The sequence below is a fragment of the Saimiri boliviensis genome, chromosome 7, assembly GCF_048565385.1.
Source record: "Saimiri boliviensis isolate mSaiBol1 chromosome 7, mSaiBol1.pri, whole genome shotgun sequence".
Lineage (NCBI taxonomy): Eukaryota > Metazoa > Chordata > Mammalia > Primates > Cebidae > Saimiri > Saimiri boliviensis.
Genome location: NC_133455.1, coordinates 119,851,233 through 119,871,605, shown reverse-complemented (window position 1 = coordinate 119,871,605; position 20,373 = coordinate 119,851,233). Strand labels below are relative to the sequence as shown.

General features: G+C 55.1%; 1 protein-coding gene across 12 annotated transcripts in view; it reads right to left on the bottom strand.

The window, feature by feature from the left end:
• IQSEC3 (IQ motif and Sec7 domain ArfGEF 3) overlaps positions 1 to 20,373 on the bottom strand; it is a 110,360-nt gene that overhangs the window by 16,698 nt on the left and 73,289 nt on the right. For 11 of the 12 annotated variants that reach the window (XR_005577201.2, XR_012518607.1, XR_005577202.2 and 8 more), the window contains exons 4-7: positions 18,919 to 19,994; positions 17,016 to 17,177; positions 1,917 to 2,039; positions 1,390 to 1,556 (exon numbers count right to left, since the gene is read on the bottom strand). Coding sequence is in view for 9 of the 12 variants with exons in the window: in XM_039461758.2 (XP_039317692.1) it covers positions 1,390 to 1,556; positions 1,917 to 2,039; positions 17,016 to 17,177; positions 18,919 to 19,994 (1,528 nt within the window). In the remaining 3 variants the exon portion in view is untranslated. The remainder of the gene's footprint in view (positions 1 to 1,389; positions 1,557 to 1,916; positions 2,040 to 17,015; positions 17,178 to 18,918; positions 19,995 to 20,373) is intronic. The other variant, XM_074403305.1, reaches the window with a different exon arrangement.

Genomic DNA, 20,373 nt, shown 5'->3' with positions numbered 1-20,373 from the left:
TGCACTTGCAGACTCAGCTTTGGAGTGTGAGCAGAGCCTTAATAACATGAACACTGACGTGACTGGGATGGGTCGGGGAAGGTGAATGAAAGAGGGCTAAACCCTTACTTTCTATAAAGAGGAATTCATAGATAATGCTTAAAATAAAAATAATTAACAAGGGCTCAACACGGTGGCCCACGCCTGTAATCCCAGCACTTTGGGAGGCCGAGGCGGGCAGATCACCTGAGGTCCGGAGTTCGAAACCAGCCTGGTCAACATGGTGAAACCTCATCTCTACTAAAAATACAAAAAATCAGCTGGGTGTGCTGGTGCATGCCTGTAATCCCAGCTACGTGGGAGGCTGAGGCACAAGTGCTTGAACCTGGGACGTGGAGGTTGCAGTGAGCTGAGATTGCACCACTGCACTGAAGCCTCGGCAACAGAAATAATAATTAACAAGGAGCAGTGTATAAAAGAGACCAGATACCAAAGCATAAATACTGTATATCCCTATTTAGATGAAGTTCAAGGACTGGTAGGACTCGTCAATGGTAACAGAAGGCAGAATAGTTGTTACTCTTGGGCAAAGGTATGGACTGGGACGGGACAGGAGAAAACATTCTGGGCAGGTGAAAATGACCCAGATCGGAATCCGGGTGTGAGGACACAGTGCACACGCACATAAACGCTCGCCCAGCTTGTGGCTTACACACTCACAGTATGGACTTCATGCCAGTTACAAAAAGACATAGGAAAAAACAAAGAAGCGGAAGCATGTGGTTTAGCCATACAGAAGAAATGTAAATCGCTAAAAACGTCCAAAATGGTTGCCCCTGAAGAAGGTGAGTAGGAGAGGGGCAGGGACTATTTTTTTTCCTGTGGTAAGCCTGTAGGATTATTTGACTTTATTAAATTATGTGCGCGTATGACTGATTCTTTTAAAGGCTAAAACATCACTTGAGCACACATCGCACTTTGCCAGTCCTGGTGTGCTCCTGGCAGGCAGTGTGCTGCACCAGTGAGAAGGACCTGCCGGCCGGTGCCAGAGAGTTATCTGCCGGGCTGACTCGAATGGACCCAGGACCTCAAGGCTCTGTTCCTGGCTCCTTCCTCATAAGTTGTGGAGGGGAAGGGCTGGCACCACTGAGCCACCAGTCTGATGTCAGGGGCCTAGAGCCAACCATGTTCCACAGAGGGCAAGAGGCACTGCCCAAGGTGCTTGTTGCTCTGGTGGAAAGTCCCCAGCCGCCTGGCACACAAGCAATGTTCCCAGCCTGCTGTGGGTGACCAGGCACAGAGAGCCGGTGACACTCTGTGGTAGGGCCGCACACTCATAGAATGCAGGCTGCACAGAACGGGGCCTGCACCGTGGCCTTGCCTCTCCTGGCCCTGTGCCCATCTCCTCACCTCGAAGGTTTCGGATGAAGTCTTCCAGCATCATCTTCCGGTCAGGCTTGATATTGGGGCTGTACATGTCGGTGTTGAGGAGGATGATGGCGAAGGCGAGGATGAAGATGGTGTCGGGGTTGTGGAACTGCTGCACCACTTCGGGGTTGCACATGCAGTAGCGCTGGCTGCGGGGAGGGTGAGAGGCAGAGCGATGCTGAGACCCCGCCCACCGTCCCTCAGGCCCCAGCAAAGGAGGGGAGTGTCCAGGGAGTGTCCCAGCTCTCCTTAGGTCCAGGAGACCATCCTCTACCATATCCTGGTCTTCCCCATACCCCCAAATGCCCCACGTTTCCAGCCTGGGGAGCTTGAGGGCTCAGTCCCTATTCTTTTCTTCACTTCTGTCTCCCCAGCCCATCCTCCTGCCCACACCAGAAGGGATGTTTCTGGCCCCTGCCCAAACCACCTGATAGTGCGTCTTGTCTTACAGAGGCCCGGCTTCCCCACCCTGGGGTCTGCTGGGGAGTGGAGCTGGGGAGTGGCCCTACCTGAAGGCCTCGATGAGCCGTTCCACCTTCTGGGCCTCCCCCTGCACACGGATGTGTGCCTGGAACTTACGCAGGGCCTCGTCCAGCTCCATGCTGGAGAAGTCCATCTCATCCACCACGCAACTGAGGGCAGGCAGGGAGCGCGTGAGGCCAGGCAGACCCCGAAGCACCCCTAACACCCATTCCTGCTGGCCTCTGTTCCCAGCCAGGATGGGTGCAGGGCCCCCAAGGCTACTCACCCCCAGGGGTCTCCCTTTAATGCCCCAAGAGGACTATCTCCTCCCACCTCCCATAGTAGACCTTCCAGAGCCCGAACCCTGAGGCCAGGAGAGGCTTCAGTGGTCCAGGACACAGGGGTGGAGGGAGGCCGAACTTCGGTGTTCCCACTCCAAATCCTAGTTCCTTCCTCCTTAACCTCAGAGTAGCTCAAGCAAAGCTTTCAACATAAATAATACAGTGAACACATTCGCTCTTCTGTCCCTTCAGAGAACTGCTGGGAGCCTGTGTTTCTCCCTGGTTTAAATTTCACTTTCTCATTTGGGTCTTGAGGCGGCTGGGCCCTCCCTTGGGTCCCCTCTGCCATAGGCTGAATGGTGAGGACTAGAGCCCCTCAAGCCCCTGGGACTCTCTGCAGCCCAGCCTCCTCCAACTGCCCCAGTGCTCAGGGGAGGCTGTGGTGGGAGGCGTGGCCTCTGAAAAGTAAATGACAAATGCGCTTAACGTGAGGACACAGTCGGACACACAGGGCCGGATTCTGGTCCCGGCCCTCTTGCGAACTTGATGTGACTCTGGCTCGCCCCCTCACTCCTGGGGCCTCCATGCGACCTTCCGAAAAGGGAGGATGCTGGAGTCCCTGCTCCCCAAGGGCCTTGCTACCTCTGAAATGCTGCCTCCAGCCCTAGGGGGTTTGCCTCTGAATGTCGGCAGCTTCAGTGTGAGTGTGTGGGGTCACATGTCAGTTCCCGCAGCTAAGCAGGCGCCTTCCTCTGGTCTAGCGCGATCCAGGGGGCTCTCCACTGCAGGGCTCGAGGGCGAACCCTCCCAGCACCCTCATCCTGCCTCACCTCCCTTTGGGGTGCTCTGTCCCCAAGGCCATGTACAGCGAGGAAGGAGTCCAAGCCCGGCAAAGCAAGGGACCCAGTGCCCCCTGGGCATTGCTTTCCCTTTGGGAGAAGCAGACCACGTGCATTAGATGAGATGCACTCTCAGAACTGATGTTTGCCCACTCTGCACCCACTCTCCTTGGTCTCCTCCCACTGGCTGTGGCACGGCCCCTGCACACTGCCCCCGACACTGCCCACTGCCGGCGCGCAGCCCCTCTCTGCTCCCACAGTCCCTTGGTCCGCCTGCCCAGCACACCAAGGGCACAGGAAGCGCCTGCTGAGTGGCCCTGTGATGGTGGCATGAACTCTGAGCAGGACCCACTTCCTCTATGACCTCAGCTTCCATTCTGTACCCACTGCCTAGAAGACATGGAGACCCCAACTCTGCTGCCAGTTTTTAGGAGAAAACAAGGGCAGATGCCACAGCGACGGTGGTCAGGGCTTGGTGGTCCACGGCCTCTGCCTCTCCCATAGTTTTCTGGGGAGCACAAGGAGGAAAGCATCACTGAAGACTCGCAGAAAGGGAGGGGTGCCGAGAAGGAGCTGGGAATCTCTCCTTCTCTTTCTTCTTTCCTGCCTCCCGAAGCAGGGCCCATGGCCATCTTCAGGCTGCAGGCTGTCCTTGGCTTAGTCAATGCCAGCTCCTCTCAGGCTTGCCAGCTGGGATGGAGGGCAAGTGAGGGTGGGGTTAGCGGTGGAGGCGAGCATCTTGCCCAAGCATGAGACTTGGCAGCTCCAGGGTCAGGGCGTTTGAGGTGAATGGCTGGGGAGCAGGGGCCTCCAGGGCCAGCCAGGTGAGAGGCTACTCTGATTTCCCGGTGGCCCTCATCACCGCCACCCTGCATGCTCTGCAACCGCACGTGAGCTCCAAAGGCCCTGTGCGGCCACATTCTTGTGTCCCCATAGCCCACCCCATCAGGAGTCAGCACTGGGTACAACGGAGCCACACAGTGACACTGCCCAGGGCTGGTGACCAAGAGGCTGTGGTCCGACGGGTACGGAGGCAGAGTCTGGAGGAAGTGAACCAGTGAGGTCACGCAGCACGGGAGTCAGCGTGCAGGCCAGGGAGATGGAGCTGGGCAGTGAGGGACAAGGAAAGTCTAATGAGAGACAGAGAGAGCAAGGAGGGAAAGAGAGGCAGTCACAGGCAAGGACGAAACGTCAGAAGCAAGATCCCAAAAGGAGCAAGACTGGAGGGTGAGACAAAGAACAAGCGAACAACAGAGACAGAGGGAGAAAGGGGGGAGACAGAGAGAGACACGAGGAGAGAAAGAGACAGGAGGGGAAGAAGAAGAGACAGAGAAAGACCAGCAAAGATAAAGACGTGAAGTGTGCTGCTGATTGGTGGGACGGCGTGGGGCGGCCACATCCCACCCTCTCCGCCTAGGGGCGCTGCCTCTTGGGAGGCCAAGGAAGAGGCCTGGGTCCTCACAGGGCCCCAGAATGGCCCTTGGTCCCTCTGAGTGGCATCCTGCTGCTCCCCAGGACTTGCCCCCATCTGTTCTGTACCCTGCCCCTTCCCTGTTTCTGAATGCTGAGGTTCCGGCACCCGGCCTCCCACATCCACCTTCCTCCCACAGTCTCTGTGTGTAGTTTCTGCCCCAGAGCTACGGACTAGGTCTCACCCTGCAATGGTGGGGGTGCCAGGAGGCCCCAGGCACTGTGGGGGCAGGCTTCCATCGGAGGCGGCGGGAGCAGCTGGCGAGGGTGGGATCTGCCCAGCCAAGCACGATGGCCCAGTTTCCAGCCGTTCACTCAGGTGACAAGTAGCCGCTTGCTTGCTCAGGGCTGCGGCTGAAAGCCCAAGTAATGAGCCGGGAGCCTGAAAGCCAAGGGCCGGGGCAGGAGAGGCAGCCAGGTGGAAAGGCTGGCCCACAGAGTGAGAGCTGAACACACCCCTCTTGGGCTGCAGGGGTGGACACTTGGGCTTCTGAGCTGGCGGGGCCTCTCATCCAACATCTTGCAGTGTGTGCTCTCAGAACCCCATAGCAGAGTCATAAGGTGGTTTGTTAAAACGCAGATCGCTGGGCCCCACCCCAGATCCAGCAAATTAGAATATTTGGAGGCGAAGCCTGGGAATCAGCATTCTCTGCAAGATCTCTAGGTTGTTCCAAAATTGTGAAATCAACAACTGAGCTGAGTGCAAGGGCAGGCCTCACTGCAGGCTTTTAAAGTGCAAGTGTAGCTGCTCAGGGGCCACCAGGCAGCAGTCCTCAGGAGTATGTGCCCCCCCCCCCCCCCAGCTATCGGGGCTGCTTTTCCAGCAGGGGTGGTGAGGGAGGGGTGGATGGAGGCATAAACAGAGGTGGTTCTTCCCCTGGCTGTGCATCCCGCTGTGTTGCCTTCCTCCCCTCCCTGCATTTGCCACCACAGGGCATCTGCGTTTTGTGAACAGATGTTATCCTGGGTTTCTCAGACCCTGGGGGAAAAAGCTGACAGGTTCTGGCTGCGAAAGCCCCAGCTTGAGGGGAGGAAGCTGTGCTGAGTGGTGAGACACTCTACCCTCCTGCATGAGGAGGCCACTTCCTCGCTAGAGAGCTGGGGTTTGGACCAGGTGACCTCTCAGGACTGGGACCCAGAGGCACCCACCATTTCTAACCAGATGCTCCCAACGGCAGGGGCAGACAGCCACAGCAGCACTTCTGGCTGGCTGGCGGCTTCGGTCCAACCCTCCTCCAGGGGGATCACTGATCACTGTTTGCCTTCCTGATGGGGCCTGTGTCATCCTGGGGAAGGTGGCTGGGGTGGGACTGTGCTGTCTACCATAAGCCCTGCTGACTCCAGGGTCCCCATCCCCCTGGAAGCACCCATAAACCTCGGCCCTCTCCAGCACGAGCCTCTGTTCACTCCCTGAGCACAAGCTTCTGCCTGCACCGTCCCCTCTTTTTCTCACTCCCCTCTCTCATTCTCTGTCCTGCTGCTCTCTTCTCTTGCAGTGTCTACCAGCACTCCTAATCCCTGCCTTCCAGCCTTCTTTGCTGCCCTGGAATCCTCATGGGGAGCTGAGTGTGGACAGTTTACCAAATCCACCCTGCGGCCCCCACCCAGCACAGCCCGCAGTCCTCTCTCCTCGCTGGTCATCTTTAAGGTAAAGAGTACCACACATTCCCGGCGGGGTCTTTCCTGGTGTATCATCTCCTCATTTTACAGAAGACAAAACTAAGGCCCCAGAGGGCTTGCTCCACACTCCCACAGCTAGGCTTTCGGCTTCCTCGTCTTGGGAGGCCTGTCCCTGCCCCACTGGGCTCTCTCCTCTCCACTCCTGTGTGTGCATGGGGCAGCAAGGGGTCCCTCATTCCAGTGGGGGACGCTCCCTCCGAGCACCTTACTGAGTATGGCTCTAAGTGCTTCACTAAGCACGCAATGACTTCATCTTCTCAAGCCTATGCAATATGAACCATTATCCCAGTATGTTTTTTAATTACATACAAGACTGAAGTACACAAGAGAGGCAGCCCCGCAGGCGGACTGCACACATCTCATTCCTTGCTGGCATCTCCTGGACCAGGTGGCCCCCTGTGCCCTCCTCTCCCCCCACCCCGGCTCTCTGCTGCTCAGTGGCTGGCGCTAATGCATGTCTTCCTAGGGGCTGTGAGCTTACCCAGATGGCTTGGTGGGGACCTGCGAGAGGCCGAGGGGAAGCACGTGGACGCAGTTACACAGGCGTGCTTATTGGTGCGTGCGTGGGCAGTCAGCACGGGGCTCTGTGGTCACCCTGCAGGTTCAGAGCTGGCCTGGGTGCCTGGAGCCCACAGCAGGGGCCCACATCCCTGACCTCCTGCCTTCCCCTTTCTGGTGCTTTCTGTGCCCCGTGGCAGTGGCTGGCTGACTCTTTCAGCAACATGCTCTGAGCGGCTCGGGTGTGCATGGCTGTGCTAGGGAATCCGGTGTAAGTGGCAAGCAACAGTCTCTGTCTTGGTGCGAGGAGAGACAGGCATTAAACACAGTCAAAAATGATTCTTTATCTACAGTCATGACAAATTCTATGAAGGGAAAAGACAAGGTCCCAGAAGAGGACAGAGGAGATGTATTTTATATTGTAGGTCTCGAAAGTCCTCTTTGGGGACGTGGCATTTGAGCTGAGACTTGAAAGATGAGTAGGAGGTGGCCCAAGGAAGGGGAGGGGGAGAGCTTTCAAGTGGGCTAAGGGAGGAGGCACAGGCAAAGGCTCACAGCAGGGCGGAGCTTTCAAGGAGCTGGGAAGGGCCCGGAAGGTTGCAACGCAGACAGTAATGGGGAGGATGGTGACCGTGAGGCAGGCAGGCAGGCAGGGGCTCCATCTGTTAGCTGTGAGGGTCATAAGAAGGATTTGGGAGTTTATCCTGAACGCACTGGGACATAACAGAGGGAATGATCAGAGGAGTGACAGGATCCTGTTTGTTCTAAGAAGATTTCTCTGGCTGTTGGTGGGAAAATGAATGGAGTCGGACGGGGAACAAGACAGAAGCAGGGCCCAGTTAGGACGCTGTTGCGGAGGTCCAAGCTAGAGGTAATGGGGCCTGGGCTAAGGCAAGAGCAGTGGACACAAACTGAATGAACGATCTAGCTGCATCTTGGAGGAAGAACAGATGGGACTCGAAATGCAGGGAATGTGGGAAGTGAGGGAAGGAAGGTGTCAATGCTGCATCCCGGAGCTCTGGCTGGAGCACCCAGGGGGCTGGAGGTTCCGTTCTCTAGGGTGAGTGTATGGTGGTGCAGGCACACGTGCTGGAGGGGAGATGGAGTCTTCAGCTTGGGGCCCATGAAGTTCGAGGTGTTCTTTTAGATAGCCACCATGCCTCCCCCTGTCCTAACTCATTCTCAGGAGCACCCAAGTGCTTGTCTTTTTCATCTTACAAATTAAAACCCTGCCTTGGGCCCTCATGGCTCTCCAGCCGCTGCCCCTTTTCTCTCCTCTTTTCGGTCTCCACCTCCTCATCTCCATTCACTCTTCAACCTGCTCCACTCACAGTCCAGCCCCAGGACCCCGTTAACACTTCCCTGCCACGGCTGCTGCTGGCTGCCCTGTTGCCAAATCCAACGGCCCCTCTCCGGCCTCGCCCTAGCCCCTTTGCAGCATCGACATGGTTAATTGCTCCCTTCTGGAAACACCCGCTTCTTGACTTCCATCGCCCTCCCTCCCCAGGTGGGCTCTTTCCTCCGGAGACGCCCCTCATCCATTGCAGCATCCCCTCCTCACTGACCTGAAACTGGGTCCTATCCCCCTCTCAACAATCACTGTGCAGGTGGCTGCCCCCATTCTAGCGGCTCTAGATATCTAACAGTTTAACTTGCTTGAGTAAATATTTGACCATGTCTAGTTTGATAGATTTTTTTCAGATGAAATGTCCCAGAACCCAGCATCTCCCTGCCCCTGAAATGGAAAATCTGTGCCTGTTTATTTAGCAGATGGAGCACCAAAACAGGGGGCCTGAAGCACATGCGTATTCTGCATGCTCATCAGCTCGGACACCACTGGCTGTGCGCTGGCCTCCTGGCTCCTCCCACACTGGCCACGGCCCTGCCGCTTCTCCACGACCCTGGGCTCTGCTGACCTCTCCCCTTCCACGCCCACAGCTGCGACTTAGGGCTTCGGCCTTTCTCACCATGGCTGTTAACAGCAGTAGCCTCCTCACCAGCCTTACTATTAGAGATAATGGGGCTTGGGCCAAGGCATCCTAGCCCAACCATCGTCCTAGTGTCCTTCTAGGCTCAACTGGTCCCTGACTTATGCCCTGCTCATGTATCTTCCAGGGCTTCCTACATCCCTAGTGTGAAGCGCAAGTCCCTCAGCAAAGCAAACAAGGCCCTGTCCGCTTCCAGCTGCTTTCGCCTCTTCCCCAGCGTGGTCCCTCCTGCAGTCCTGCTCTCACGCCCCCACTTTGGTGCAGGCTGTTATTTCCTCCTGTCACCCAGTCCCACCCTTGCAGATCTCTGTTTAGCTCTCAACCTCTCTAGGAGTCTTCCCTGACCTCCGCTGCCCCACCTTTTGCGTTTATCTCCCTGTCATAACATTTGCTGCCTGTCCTCCCCACGAGGCCACAGCCTCCTTTAAGATCAGGCAGTTCTTTTAATCTCTTGCATCCCTGGTATACAGACACCCAGTCACTGTTTTGGGGGATGAATGAATGAGTGAGAGATGACCAGGAATGACCTCGGGCATGCTGGCAGCTGGAGAAGGAGCCTCAGTGGCCTGTGCCTTTGGAAGTTCTCCTCAGCAGCCTAGGATTACTCAGCCTTCTTTGCTGCCAAGGTTATTCGGAGCTGACACCTAGACCTGTGATGGACTTGGAAGTGGCCCCGAGGATTCCAGACTACAGGTAGTGAGGCAGTGTGGAAGGCACAGGCCCCCTCTTCCTCCTGCTGCATAGGCAAGTGAGTGAGGGATGAGAACTAGAGCACGCTGGCACTGATCAAACTGCTTCCAGCCAAGCACGTCTGGACCTGTCTCAGGAGGTGCTGCTGACTGGCGTGTGGATCATGCGTGGAACTGTTTTTGCTTAGGCTTCCCCCTCTTTCCTGTGAGCTTCTGCGGGGTCTGTGGCAAATACCTCACAAGAGCTGGGGAAGAAGGATGAATGTTTCCTGCCTCTGTAGAAACAGGTACAATCTTGCATAAAATTACTTGTTAACATTGATCTGTGTGTGGAATCAGTTTGTGCTGCAGGGAAATGAAGCATCCTACAGGCCTGTGATCAAAACGAATTTCATCATCTCAACCTTCTTCTTTTTTTTTTTTAAATGATAGCAAGACAGTGTCTGGCAGACAAAGGAACTAGTTGGGAGCTGAAAATAGGTAACGGTAGCAGCAGGGTTTTTAACTGGCTGGAAGAGACATGAAGATCTGGGAGGAAGTGTGTGAGCTTGCGCTCCTAGCTGAGACTAAGCCCAGGTCCAGGATTAGGAAGGAAAACAAAACCACCTGTTGCCACGGGATGTAGAAACCCCGGGTTTATTTGGCAGCTCTTGGCTTATACAATTCAATTAAAAATAGTCCCATCCTCCAGAAAGTTATTTTGTTCATCAGAACTCATAACATTCTCAACAAAGGTCAAGGTGTTTTGGAAAAGTGCAACGTGGCTAAGAAAACAGAAGAGGAGGAAATTGATTCAGGACTGCTGGCGTTCCTGGTGATGTCATGGGAATGAAGAGACTCTCTTTGCAGGAGGCCTGGGCAGGGCTGGCTGCCATTCACACCTTGAGGCTCAGATACCAAAAGAACTAATTTCGAACTGCACTTACGATTCGGAAGCCCTGAGCTAATTTTTCATTTGCTGGACTGAGCAGCATCCCCGTTTGCTGGTGGGTCTCAAACTGAGGCATGCATTGGGATTGCATGGTGGTTTTTTACTGGGCCCCACGCCCAGAGTCTGATTCAGTGGGCCAGGAGCAGAAACAGAGTCTGCATCGCTAACAAGCTTCTAGGTAAAGCTGATGCTGCTGGTCGAGGGACCACCCTTTTAGAAGCACTGCTTTATGCCAATAACAGTGGGTGGAATGAGAAGAGGCCATGGAGCTGTTAGTTCAAGTCACGCAGCCTCTTGCTGCCTCATTTCCTCACCTTGAGAGTGGAGACACCACCAAGAATATCTACTGGGCAGGGTTTTCAGGAGTTTTCAAAGAGGCAGTCGGTATGAAGTTCCTGGTATACAACAGGGCTTAATGAATGACCATTTTCATTACGTACTGGCAGCCCAGGTATGGGCTGACATGCCTGTCAATGGCCAGGACCTCTCCCTGCTCCACCAACTGATTCTGCCTGAAATGACATCATTAGATAGCCATCCATCGGCCCTTTAAGATACATACACAACCAGAGAGAGGAAGCTGAATCTGGCTCAGATCTCTTGAGACTTGCAAATCAGTTTCTCAGCTCTGCTTTCTTCCCAAATGAGAAGATCAGGGTATAGCAAATAAAGCCAAGGCAAGAGGTGGGATAGTACCTGATTCTGTTCGATTTCTCTGCCGCTGGCCAGGAGACTAGCCATTTCTTTTCCCCAGAGCCTCAGTTTCTGCCAGGGTAAAATGAGAGGGCTGGACTGGCTGACTGTCTAAGGGGTCTTCAGCATTATGATTCATGACTGGGGACTGACAAGAACTGAAAAAGCAACCAGACTACATGGGTCTCGGAGCGACTCACAGAGGCTGGATGGTGCAGGGTTAAGGGCTCAGGTGATAGAGTCATTGTACCTGGCTTCAGACCTCAGCCACTGATTAGCTGTGTGACTATGGGCAAGCTCCCTAACCTCTCTGTTCTGTGCCTTCATTTGGTACAGATTAGCCGCATTTCCCTCCCATACGTTGTGAAGATGGAAAGTTTTGCATGTAAGGTTCTCAGAACAGCACCTGTGGTACACAGCACATGCTGGTCTATGTGAGTTGTTACCATGTTTCATGGCCTGCTTGCTCACAAATGGCCCTCCTGAAGACATGACAGCTCTGCCCAGGAGACAGCAACGCCCTGGAAGCCCCTCCTAGAAGGCCCACGTCAGAGTGGCCTGTTGCAGCCACAGCTATCACACAGAGATGGAGACGGACTCCTCCACAGCAAAGGCCTGAGTAGTCAGGCAAGGACTGGGTGTCAGGTAGGTCCATTTTCATATAGAAGTCCGATTCCTATGCCAAAGTGACCAAGCCAAAGGGAGTCTCAGTCCTAGACTGGGGGATCCCAATATCTCCAGCTACAGGAGTAAGTAGGTCTTGGAGTCTCACGACTGTTGACTATTTAGGAGAATCCCTTGTCGATCTGTGGTGGGGAGCGGGGCGGGGGAAAGTGGAGAGGTGAAGGATCAAGGCCAGAACCCCAAAGACACCACTTTTGAAGATATTCTCCTTCCATCCCTCTGGTGCGGCAGCGTAACATTTTCAAAGCAGTGGAAATGACCCTAAATCTTCTATTCCTGCCTGTACTGGGCCCCTCCCTCCGTCCCTCCATCCGTCCGTCCGTCCCTCCCTCCCTCCCTCCTTTCCTTCCTCTCTTTCTCTCTTTCTTTCACTCTTACTCTGTTGTCCAGGCTGGAATGCAGTGGTGTGATCACAACTCACCACAGCTTCCATTTCCTGGGCTCCAGTGATTTCCCTGCTTTGGCCTCCTGAGGAGCTGGGACCTCAGGTGCCTGCCACCACACCTGGCTATTAATTTCTTTTTTTGTAGAGATGAGGTTTCTGTTGCTTAGGCTGGGGTGCAGTGGTGCCCTCACATTTCACGGCATCCCTAACCTCCTAGGTTCAAGGGATCCTGCTGCCTTGGTCTCCAAAGTGCTGGGACCGCAAGTGTGAGCCACAACGCCTGCCTGGACCTCCTTTTATCTCCTCCAGACACATAAGGTCTACCTGGGCCCCAGACTGCTCTCCCCTTCCTCATGGGAATTCCTCAGGAATCAGATAACTGAGATTATACATAGCAATATGGGCAGGACATTCTCAAATAATTTCTTCCAGCAATGAAAGGGCAGAACCTTTCAGACTGTCGAAGTTGACAGACAATCTGTCTTCACTTCTAAATGTCCCCTAAGAAGAACAAACCTGTTATACTCTGGCCAACACACTTCCATGGAAGTGAAATAATGAAATCTGACCCAAATGTCAAACCCTGATATGTCTTGGAATTTAACAAAGGATGGAGCAGACGCAGTGGAGGGAAGGAACACCCAGGAAACTTTCTTCTGGTAGCTCAACCAGAAGCTACGTTCCTGCATTTCACGTAGACGGTAGACCCCGATGCTCCCCATGTGCATGGAATCCACACCGGAAAAAATAGTCCAGGCCAGAAAGAGGCCACTCACAGCTAACATGGAGCATTCCCCATCCGCTGGCTTTCAAACCTGCTGAAGCGAACATTTCAGAAAGGAAATAGAGCAGAGCCAAATTCCCCAGCCATGTGAAAACCGAGAGGGAGAGGCTTTCAGCCCCAGAGGACCCTAACCCCGGCTGGCTCCTGCTGCTGGCCTGCCACCACATGACTCTCAGCCTCTGGACTGGGCTTCCTCAGGCTGCGGGATGCCCCCAGATTGAACTGACCTGCTTCCCAGCAAAGCCCAGCAAGTTCCAGCAAGTTCTTGTCGTCTGCCTGGTAGACCTGCCTCTGAGCCATGTTTGAGGATTCTCTTGTGCATGGGGAATGGGACTGAGGGTTCTAATGTCTGTGCTTTCAGCTAGGAAAGTTATTAATGGAAATAGCTAACTTTTAGCTTGTAGTCCCAGCTACTCAGGAGGATCACGTGGGCCCAGGAGTTCAAGTTGCAGTGAGCTTTGATCAAGCCACTGCGCTCTAGCTAGCCCTGGTGACAAAGAGAGATACTGTCTCTAATTAAAAAAAAAAAAAAGAAAAGAAAAGAAATAGCTAACACAGATAACTTACTAAGCCTCAGGCACTTTATGTACATTGAAAACATTTAATTCATATGAGACAGGGACTCTTACCAGCATTTTACCAATGAAGAAACTGAGGCTGATTTCTCCTTTAAAAACAAACAAACAGGCTGGGCACAGTGGCTCATGCCTGTAATCCCAGTATTTCGGGAGGCTGAGGTGGGAGTATTGTGTGAAGCCAGGAGTTTGAAACCAGCCTGGGCAACATAGTGAGACCCCATCTCTACAAAAATACTTAAAAAATTAGCCAGCATGGTGGCGCATGCCAGTGGTGCCAGCTACTCAGGAGGCTGGGGCAGGAGGTTCTCTTGAGGCCAGGAGTTTGAGGCTGCAGCGAGCCATGATCACACCACTGCACTCCAGCCTGGGCAACAGAGCATGACTCTGTCTCAAAAAAAACCAAAAGCAAAATCTTTGCAGGTAAATACTGGAATGAGTGTGGCTCTTTGAGCTCAGAACGCCTTCTATTAAATTATCATTTGATAAGGCCTGGTAAGAATAGATTCCTTCTTGGAATGTGTCTTCTGTGGAAATAAGACACAAAAGGGTGGAGATGTCAGCTTCAAGAGTGCTGAGGGCCACATTCTGGAAGCAAATGTCACCGCATCCATGATGCCCAGACCCGGGCCAGCAGCCGAAGCGGAAGCTGCTCCCTCCCTCCTCCTCTTTCCCCGCAGGCCTGAGCCAGCGCTGGGAGCCCACCCTTCCCCTCCGAGCGGCTTCCTGCCTCCCCACTTCCTTATTGGCTGCTTCCCGGGAGAGTGCTGTGGTTTGGGCTGTTTGCGTCTCCAAGGGGATGGGTGATTTATAACCTTTTATTCAGCAAACAGCTTTCTATAGAACGAATGCCACTTGCTAAATGTCAGCAGGCGGGGGCAGGGGAGCCGTACAGAATCCCAATGAAGCCTTCCAGGCCTGGGCCAAATGGCACCTGGCGACTCAGTGTGGTGTTTTCTCTGGCGGGAGTGAGGAAGAGACAGTGATTCTAAAATCCAGGCTGGCTGGCCATCGTGGCCCACCTCCCCTGCTCGTGCCTGCTGCTTCCTGTTTCTCCTTCTCCTTTGCAGGAGAGAGCCCTCTCCACCTCGGAGAGAAGCCAGGCAGTCAGCGGCCTATGGACTTTGGGCAGGGGCTCCTTTCTGTGGCGCTGAGTCAGCATGCTAGGGCCTCCAGGACCCAGCCTGCAGGGCCACAGAATCAAGCATGAGGGATTGCGGCTTTCACTGGTGTGCATCGGGGCTCAGCTCTGCACTCAACCCTGTGGCTTGAGACCCCTGTCTCCACTCTCTTTCCATGCTCCTCCTCACCTCTCCCCATGCACACCTGGGTCCATAAGTTCCCTGAGACTGTGAGCCATGCCTCTTCGCACACACATACACACTAACACGGGTGCCCAGCGTGGCCCCTTTCTCAACACACAACAGCTATTCAATGTTTGTTGAATGAATAACAAACTACCAACTCATTCCCCCATGATCCCTGACACCCCGGCACTGCCCTGGCACCTGCGGGCTGCTCTGGCAGATGACAAAGCCTGCCCCAGTGTTTAGGGCAGTGGTACCAATGCACTAAGAGATGGAAAAGGTGGGAGATTCACAGGACTTGGAGGAACCTTCACAAGCACATTGCCCAACGCTCTCATTTTACAGATGAGGAAACCGAGGCCTAGAGAGGTGACCTGCCAAAGCTATACAGCACAGAAGAGCAGAGCCTGAGCCCAGCCATTTCTCCTATCTCACCATGCTGCCTCTTCTCACTGGAAGAGTGCACCAAGGTGGGTGTCTGGCCCGTAGCCATCCCAAGGCTGATCCCTGCCGAAGGGGGTTAGCCCAGCCCCCAGCCTGGCTCCCCTCCTCAGCACAGGCTGCAGCCACTGCTCCAAGCCTCCAGCCCACAGCCCACACACCCCGTCTCCCAGGGAGGAGGGCAATTAGTTTTCATTGTGCACTCAGCATCACCAGGGCTGGAGGAAAACTGTGTTCCCAGCCCTTCAGATCAATGTGGGCCCCACAGGTTAGAATTCAGGGTGCAGGCCAAATGGGGACCGGGAAAGAAAACAGACAACAGTCAGGGCCTGTGGGTGAAGCCAGAGAGACATAGCAGGGAGCCCTGGGGCAACCGGGCCAGTACCTCACCCTGGCTTCGGGAGGAATGGACCAGACAGCAGTGCATGAAAGCCAGAGAGATGAGCCAGCGAGGGGACACAGAAAAGGAAGGGCATGAGGAAATGCCATCTTTCCCCTTCTACGACCTGGATGTGCCCTGGATTCCTGTATCACCTCCACAGGCCCTCACAGCAGTGCCGGGGAAGGGAAGGGAAGCTGGAGGGTGAAGAGAAAGGAGGTGAAAGGGAGGCACTGCCTATGATTGGCTCTCTTTCCTCTTTGAGGTGCGCAGAGCATCTCCACCGGCAGCTCTAGGAGGGATGTACATTGTCAAAAGCCACCAAGAGTCAAGAACTCAGTCTGCCCAGCTGAGGGCAATGCAGGGATTTCAAGGTCCCCACACAGACGCCAGTCCTCGCGCTTCTTAATGCACTGTCAGACAACAGCCACGTCGGGGGATTTAGAAATGTGATGGAGATTTCACAGTGCAACGGGTCCAGCCTTCATAACCCAGCACCGCTCTGCAGAAATGGAAACGCAGGCCCAGAGGACCGGGGCTTCTCCGCGTGGGCACACAGCACCAAGATGGCTCCATAAATGGAAGCTAAATCTCTGAGGTCCCACTCCAGGGACGCTGACCACTGGGTGGGTGACTCCCTGAGGGTCCCAACCCTCTCTGGCAGTCCCTTGCTGCTCCAGGGGTGAGTACAAAAGGAAGAGCCTCTCCCAGGGCCTCCGGGGAGACACGTCTGCTGACTGTCCCCAAGGAGAAAGCGGGAAGAGAAAAGAGGGAGGATACCTGCAGCATGGTGACCGTCAAGAAGGAAGCCAGTCTAGGGGACTACTGGAAGGCAGAAAGAACTGGGGGCATGGTACGGGCCGAAGCAGATGTCCCAGGGGAGGAGTCACTCAGGACAAGGCGTGAGTGTGAAGAGACTCTTGCCTGTCCACACAATCAGAGCTGAGTGGGGGCAAAGGCACCCCCTTGAGGACCCCACCCTGCCTTTAAAAGAGTTTTTCTTTGGTCACGATTTTGTTGATTGATTTCTCTGTATGGAATTGTAGTATTTCCTTGATCTAAAACCCTCAGTCTAGCCCCTTCTTTTTTCTGCCTCACATTTTGCCTCCAGTGATGTGAAAATAAACTTGGGGAATGGGAAGGCCCTGGGGGAAGGAGGCTGAGGGGCTCTTCACTAGGCAGAGATGAACCCCAGTGCTGACACAAGCCCCTTCCTTTTCCTGGTTTCTCTTACCCTGGAGGGCGGCAGGGAGAAAAGGCTTTGTGCCTCGTTGGACCATTTCTGTACCCCTGGTGCCTCATCTGGAGCCTGGAGCGAACTCAATCAATGACTCCAAGGGGACACAGGGCTCTGTCCCACTGGGGTGATGTGCTAAAGAGGGGATTCTGGTTCCTGTGGCCAATCTGGAAGCTGGAAGCTGTTAGAACTGGAGTGAGGATTTCACCAGGGAGCTCACAGAGAGAGCTGGGGCAGGTGGGGCGTGGAAAGGAGTGGGGGCAGCCTGGAGCGCGGGGTACTCACTCCAGCACGTCACGGTTGAACTGCTTCTTGCTGTTGCCCAGGAACTCTCCAATCATCTGGCGGCTGAGGCCCTTTCGCTGGAGGAGGAAATGGGCCACACCAATGGGGGTGTCAGGGATGAAGCCGCGGGAGATGAGGAACTGGATGCCCTTGTCTGGATTTCTGCAGGTGGGGTGGGGAGAAGCAGTAGAGAGTGAGCTGAAGCCATCCATGACTCTTTCTTCCATCTTCCACCCACAGAAGTGCCCAGAGACTCTTGGAAATCCAGTTCCCTATTGGAAGCATCTCTCACCAAAGCCTCAACCCCCTGAACGTCCTCACATAGAGGATGGTGTGTGACCAGAAAGAGGACGGGGTAGATCTGGAAGCAAAATGAATCCCAGAGCAGGTGGAGGAGAAATGCCCTTCTCTGTACCTGCTTCCTGGGTCTTACCCCGGGCCTGCCCCTCCCCCTACCCATATCCTGTTGTCAGTATGCAGGTCCCCACTGCAGACTCCCTGACCCTGGAGAGAGGGTGGAAGAAACAGAGGTGAGCTCTCCACCACACCCCGTCTTCCCTTTCAAGCTTTGCGGCCATGCTGCTCCCTGAGCTGTTTCTCACTGGTCTAGGAGATAAGCACAGAAACACAGCCTAGTGCTCAGAACCTCTCATAACGCTTTGACATTTCCGGGACAACGAGGCATGTGATTGTTTTTCTAGCAACCCATTTTTATTGCGATTTACAAAAGTATTAGCCCACAATGTATTTTCAGGAGGGTGTGGGGGAACGAAACTGGTCGTGCATTATGGATAGTTGAAGAACGACTGTCTTGAGGGAGATGAGTATCTGCATGAATTTTCACGTGCGTGCAGAAGTGCCACTATGGAGGGGCATGGTTTGGAGTCAGATCCGCCTTCCCCTTGGTCTGTGGATTACTAGCTATCTCATTGTGTGCAACTCGCCTTACTGGTGTGAGTTAACAGCACGGTAATGCCTCTGTTAGATACTGTTGGGAAGATTACGGATGCTTTACGTAAGGCGAGCTATGAACAGTAGCTACTTTTCCTAGACTAGGAGCCCCTTGAGGCCAGGGGATGTGTCCTACTTACCTCTGTGGTCACAGTGCCTGGCACCCAATAAATAACAGCTGAATGAATGAATGACCAACCATTGAGGCAGCAGAGATGTGCTCTTGGCTTCAGCGTATGAAGGAAGTGAGTGGAGGATGGAGACCAGTGCCTCCTGGACTTTACATTTCCACAGGAGGGGCAGGTATGCTTCCTTACCTCTGTACACATTTGGGGCAGGACCTGTCCCGGTCTCGTTGTGGTCTCTGAGCTATGGCAGTCAGTCATTTCTCCCCGGTTCTCTTTCTACTCTGCCTCTGCCTGCTTCACACTCTCTCTTCCACGTAGCCACCCCCTCAAACCTCCCCGCCCCCCCACCCCCCCACCGCCCCACTCCCCCCAACCCTCATCCTGCTCTCTGCTGGCATTCTTTACAAGGGGCCTTTCCTCCCTCCCCGACCCAGCCCCGCATTTCATCAACCCAGGGAGCTAATGCGGTTTCCCTGGCTTCCTATTCCACCCGAATGATTGCTGCCCAATCCTCAAACTGCCTGGACTGTTATTTACTTAGTACTGTCTTTTCTTTTACATTTTCTGCATGTTAAACTGTAAGTTGTGAAAGCATGTGTTAGATGTGTTATCTTTTCCTTTAATCTTACTTTTAAAATAAACTCAGAATGGTTAAAAATAAAATGCGTACTTCCTAAACATGACCTCGGGTATCAGGCACCGCACAGATGAGCCTGGAGGACCCTGGGATGCTGTGGGAAGTTATCTGGCGCCCTGCTTGGTGGAGGGGAGGTGCCCCTCCTCTTTCCCTCCCTCCCAGGACGCTGAGGCCAGGGCTCACTTACATGTTGAAGAGGTTGAGGCCAATGCGATAAAGGCGCTTGCGCAGGGTGTCGGTGGAGAGCGTGGGCGACTTGCAGCTGGCTGGGTTCTCGCAGTGGTAGCGCGGCAAGCTCAGGATCATGGCCTGCAGGGCCTCTTTGGAGGCGGAGGCCGACACCTCCGAGCCCGACTTGGCAGACTTGGTGGGCATGCTGCTGCTGCTCAGCTGCTCCAAGTCACCTGCCTCAGCCTCAGCCCCTTTCCCCACCTCTGTTGCCTCCTCCTCCTCTGCTTTGGCTGCTGTGGCTTCATCCACCACCCCACTAGCCCCAGCCTCTGTGCCCGTGTCCTCCGCTGACACGTCCCCCTGGCCCAGGGCGTGGGCTTCCAGGGCCTCCTGCTCCGGGGTCTCGCCCTGCTCAGCCTTGCCTGCGGCGGGCTCTGCTGTGGTCTGGGCCGTCTGTGCGCCCAGGCAGTTGGCTACGGACAGAGCCGTGGAGGAGGAAACGGAGATGTTCTGGTTGGCGATCTGTACCGTGACGTCCCGGAAAGCCATCATGAGGGTGCCACCGTGGCCCGGGGGCAGGCCGGGGGTCTCCGTGGCCTCATCCCCAGGCCCGGGGCCTGCGCTCTCCGGCTCCCGCATCTCTGCCTCCAGGCCTGAGGTCCCCGCGGCCGCCTGCAGGGCCTGGTGGAGCTGGTAAGCGCCGCTCTCCTGCAGGGAGCACATGGTCTTGAGGCTCCAGGTGCTGAGCGCGTCATCGATGGACTTGGCCAGGGATTGCACCTGCTCGGTGAAAGAGTCCTCCAGCTCAGTGAGGGTACCCGCGAAGGTGGGCGGCAAGGACGGCGAACGCACCAGGGGCAGTCCCATGAGGCCGTAGCCTTCCATGAGCGCTTTCTCCGCCGCCAGGCTCTCAGCGGTGGGTGCCCGCACCTTGCGCAGGGAGATCCGCCGTGGCAGGCGGCTCTCCAGGAGTGAATTGCGGATTTTCTCGAAGTTCTTGCTGAGCTGGTATTGGCGGAAGGCGGTTTGGATGGTGCAAGCGGCGCGCCGGGACACGAGGTGGCCCCCGTACTTGTGTTCTAGCATTTCAATCTGCAAGAACAAGGACAGAGAGGAGGAAGGGCTCAGAAGGGAAGGGTGGTCAACCCTTCTGAGGGGTGGCAAAGTCACCCGGCCAAAATTGGGCGGAGCTTAAGATGCACAGAGCTGGGCTCCGGACTGCACGGTTCGGGGGCACAGGAATGCACAGTACGGGGTGGCGGGGGCGGGGGGGTTCCGGAATGCACACTGCGGAGGCGGGCTCCGGAATGCACGCTGCTCCGGAATGCACAGTGCGGGGGGCAGACCCCAGAATACACAGTGCATGGGGGTCCGGAATGCACAGTGCGAGGCTCCAGAATGCACAGCGCAGGGCTCCGGGGCAGCTCAAGCCTGAACTGCCTAGGGTGTCATGGCCACAGGGCCCAGGTGC